The sequence below is a fragment of the Microchirus variegatus genome (genome assembly GCF_963457635.1).
Source record: "Microchirus variegatus genome assembly, chromosome: 13".
NCBI lineage: Eukaryota > Metazoa > Chordata > Actinopteri > Pleuronectiformes > Soleidae > Microchirus > Microchirus variegatus.
In genome coordinates, this window is record NC_139814.1 from 16,383,247 (window position 1) to 16,387,727 (window position 4,481).

The 4,481-nt window shown below is 44.4% G+C and overlaps 1 protein-coding gene across 1 annotated transcript; it reads left to right on the forward strand.

Moving 5' to 3' along the window:
- Positions 1-2,103: 2,103 nt before the first annotated feature.
- dlx6a (distal-less homeobox 6a) lies at positions 2,104-3,642 on the forward strand (the record flags this gene model as incomplete). Its single annotated transcript, XM_083900193.1, has 3 exons — positions 2,104-2,410; positions 3,049-3,242; positions 3,403-3,642. The coding sequence occupies 3 exons, from the start codon at positions 2,104-2,106 to the stop codon at positions 3,640-3,642; spliced, it is 741 nt and encodes a 246-aa protein (XP_083756319.1).
- Between the last annotated feature and the right edge of the window lie 839 nt (positions 3,643-4,481).

Below are 4,481 nucleotides of genomic sequence, written 5' to 3' on the forward strand. Positions count from 1 at the left end.
TTGTTTGGTTTTTTTGATAGAACTTGAAGTTTGAAATAAAAACACAATAATGATCATTTATCTGCAATGGGTGAAATAAATCCGCATGGGTGTGTGCGGTGACTGAGTCACATCCTCACGCAGCAGCAGCAGCCTCTGTGCTCCTCTCTTCCTTGGTCTCTCCGCTGCTGTAAAATGATTATCCGGCTGGGTTGCATGTGCACTTTTAAATCCCACAAAGTAAATAACAACCGTAGCTGACGATAATAGTAAGGTACCAAGTTCTTGTTGGAGAAGAGGAGAAAATTGAAACTAAACGCTGCATTTAGACAACCATTTTGATAAGAGGATAATTGAGGCGACACTGGCGTATAATTAGGGGGATAATTTATGCTATATCCACTTTTATTTCCACCCTCCCAAAATAAATCCAACAGTCCATAATCATTACAGGCGAATTGTTCTTAATTTTATAGCTGCAATTTGAGCAAAGTGTGGCCGCTAATCAAATAGGTTTTCGCAGCAACTTGATTGCACACAGTTATTTATTTTTTTCTTCTTCATCGCCCTATTTGAAAAATCGCTGCATCAAAAATACGGAAAAATGGTGCAAATTATGATTTTTTTTTTTAATCCACGCTGCAGCTGCAGTAATGTGGAAATATCATTGTGTTCGTATATTTTCGAATCGAACATGTCATCCCCTCATGGGCAAACTGTATAATTTACATATATTGAGGACCCTATCAGGCCTCATATTACCAACAGGGATAAAAGACACTGTCAGTTTATCTCGGTATCCACCCTTCTATGTGCAAAATAATCTATTGTACCTCAGGCATATTGTTATTTGATGTGTCACACGCACTGCATTCTGAATTGTCTGAGGATCTTTAATCATATGGTCAGTAGCCCCAGGGGAAAATACAGCAGTTATAATATATGTTACTGTCAGAGCAAAAGAAGGGGGGGGGGGTTAAGATGAATTACTTATTGGACAACAAAGTAAACTCTCTACACTGCAAAAAAAAATCTAAATTAAAAAGTTATACTTTCCTCATTAAAATCCACAGAAATCTACAGAACTATTTATTTCCCCCTCAACTAAAAACCCCAAATCCCACCTGTTTTAAGAGGTTTCCTTGAAATAAAACAGATCACTTCACTTGAGCAAATGTATAAAGCCACAAATGAGGGAAAGCAATATTTAATAGTGTTGGGATTGCAGCAAAGTCGTTTGTAAATGTTTACCATTTGACAGAATTAACATGTAATCCCCCTTTAAAACGATGATTGGAGATTAATATGTTTGCAGTGGAGGATTAGCGTGTAAATAAATTACTGACATTTTGGTTTTAAAAAAAAAAGAAAAAGGAAAAAAGAAAGTCTGTTTATTATTAAATGGGGATTCACTAACTACTTTGCCCCAAACAGGATGTTTGTGTGATGCTTCCCTATATGTAATTAATTCCAGAGGAAAGGAGGAGTTAAAGGCTGAGAAGAGGAAGCAGAGGAAGAAGGAACATATAGAGTCAATCAAAGTGCGCGCGGGGTTACTATATGTTGCGCGTCGTGCGTAATTTAGGGGTTTGGGTTAAAAAACAAAATCGACTCCAAAAAAGAGCTGGTTTTACGCGTGAAGCTTGTCTGTAGGAATTAGGCGTCTTTTCACCCCCACCACCACATATTATTTCCCCTCATAGTGGCGGTGGGAGCTGGTAAGGTGGTTTAACTTCAGCTCAAGGCTCCGTGAAGCGCAGAGCACTGATGACGTTTGGGTTGGATGACCAATCGGAAGGCGCTGCCCTTTGGAGACAAACCATTCTACTTGTAGTGTCTGCATCAAGTCTGGAAGCAAGGGCTCAATTTTAACAGAATCCACCTTAAAATCTCTCCCTTAACTTATGCCTACCTTCCGCCACTTTGAGTGAGAATATCACGGGAACAAGGGGGGGAAATAAAGACGCGTGAGGAAAAACCCGGGTGTTAATAGGACAATATCTTTTTCGCGGTGGAGAGGGGAGAGAGAGAGAGAGACAACAACACAGCGCGAGGGAGAGAGAGAGAAAAAACGATTTGGTCTTGGGAGAGAGGGGGGTGAGTGCTCTCAAGGCAGAAAATTCGATGATGACCATGACTACGATGGCTGACGGTCTGGACGCTCAGGACTCGACCAAGTCTGCTTTCATGGAGTTTGGGCAGCAGTCGCAGTCACAGCAGAGCTCCCCGTCGATGGCCAGCGGCCACTACCCGCTGCACTGTCTCCACTCCGGCTCACACGCTCACCACCAGCACGACAACACGTCGTACCCCGGGACCAACACCTACAACAGGTCGTTACCGTACCCATATGTGAGCCACGCGCACCACAGCCCGTACCTGCCATCGTATCACAACAACACGGGAGGACAGACAAGGTTAGACGGCACAGGTAAGGAAAATCCCATTTTTCAGCAGCCGAGTGGAAAAAATGCGCAATCCCAGATACGCCTGACACGCACCATTACCGCAAATATATCCACTTTTTTTTTTTCCTTTTTTTTGAAAACACCGATGAGCCTCAGTGACAGACTCGAACCTCACTCCCTGCCACTGCACGGCCACTCCAGTGAGCTTACACGGAAGGAAGATCGTGCGCAAATGGCACCGGATAATTCGAGATCCATGTTCTCTCCAGCCCGTGCTGCTGATCCGTTTAGCTGTTTCTCTCACTGACTGTGTTTTAATGCCCGGGGTGTGATCATCACCGCCGCGCAATCCTCACCAACTACTCGTGGAAATTAGGCAGCCCGCACGCCCTGAATGTTGTAATTAGCATTTAATTGACGTGTCATTACCAGCAATATCCTAAATATGACAGCGTACGAGGATTATGGCTGCCGCGGCCGCGTTAGGGGCGCTGTGACATGTCAACGTTTATCACACTGAATTCTCTTCATTTTTTCTAATTTTATTTTTTTTCCCCACACACACTTTTTATCCGATCTTCATATCCACACACACCAACACACACACTGATATTTCACCACAGCGGCTGGGAATAATAACGTTGCTTGTGTTTTGTTGCAGAGCAGCAGAAGACGACAGTGATCGAAAATGGGGAAATTCGTTTTAACGGCAAAGGCAAGAAGATCCGCAAACCTCGGACAATTTACTCCAGTTTGCAGCTTCAAGCACTGAACCACCGTTTCCAGCAAACACAGTACCTCGCTTTACCGGAGCGCGCCGAGCTGGCTGCCTCTCTGGGACTAACACAAACACAGGTATGGTGTAGGGGGGGCGGGCAGCTGTGTGCACTGATTTGAATGTTAGAAATACATTCTTTTAAATATTATATGTGCCTTTTGTGTTTGTTATGTCATGCAGGCTTTGTTATTTATAGTGCATGAAACCCTATCTTCTCCTCTTCCTCCTCTCCCTCAGGTAAAGATTTGGTTCCAGAATAAGAGGTCGAAGTTCAAGAAGCTGCTCAAGCAAGGCGGCAACCCGCACGAGATTGAACCAATCCCGGGCTCCATGTCCCTGTCACCGCGCTCCCCGACCATCCCTCCCATCTGGGACGTCTCGGCCTCTTCCAAAGGAGTAAACGTGCCGAGCAACAGCTACATGCCCGGCTACTCTCACTGGTACTCGTCCCCGCACCAAGACTCCATGCAGAGATAGACTGATGGGAGGCAAGAGAGAGAGAGAGAGAGAGAGGGGTGTCGGTGAGCTGTCCGGAGGCCCCTCCAGAAAAATATCTCCACAATGTCGCCTGAATTGAGTTCGTCAGCGAGAGGCTGGATGCTGGAGAGGAGGAGGAGGAGAAGAAGCTTCTCATCGTCTCTGCTGCTGCGGGATAGAAGCACAGCCAAGCCTCGGTGTGGTGACACAAACAAACAAGGGGGAACTAACTTTTTTTGTTTGTTTTGTTTTGTTTTGTTTTCCTCTAGCGTAACATGGCTGTTCAGTGGGCTCGCATATTTGTTATGCTTTCATTCATGTCAACATCTGAACGTCAATATACCAAATATTACCAGTGACATTTTTTTTTTAGCCACTTTGGACAAAAGGCTGCCCACACACTGACCATGCGCTGTGGCGCACACGCAGAACATTCGCCATGTATGAAGGACTCCTGACTGCTTTTCCTTCTTTCTTTTTTTCTCCTCCTTTCTTTTTTTTTTCTCCAAAAATGCAAAACCCAAGCAACTTGTCTGTCTGTAAATATAATCTGCGGTTTTAGTTGTACATACACTTTTTATGTTTTGTCAAGAGTAAACCGTGACTCAAAACAGATGCCTGCTGTTGCATTAATTTCCAGATCATTTATATATATATAAAAAAAAACAACAACCTAGGCCTCTACATGCGCTCCCGTATTGGGCCAACATCACATCAGTTCCCGTGCCCCTGGTGAGTGCACGCTCTGAAGAGACTATGTGAACATAAGGTTCATGAGTGAAAAGCCTCTTTTCTGCAGAGTAAACATCTCTCGCATCCACGCTGCATGATGAAGAACA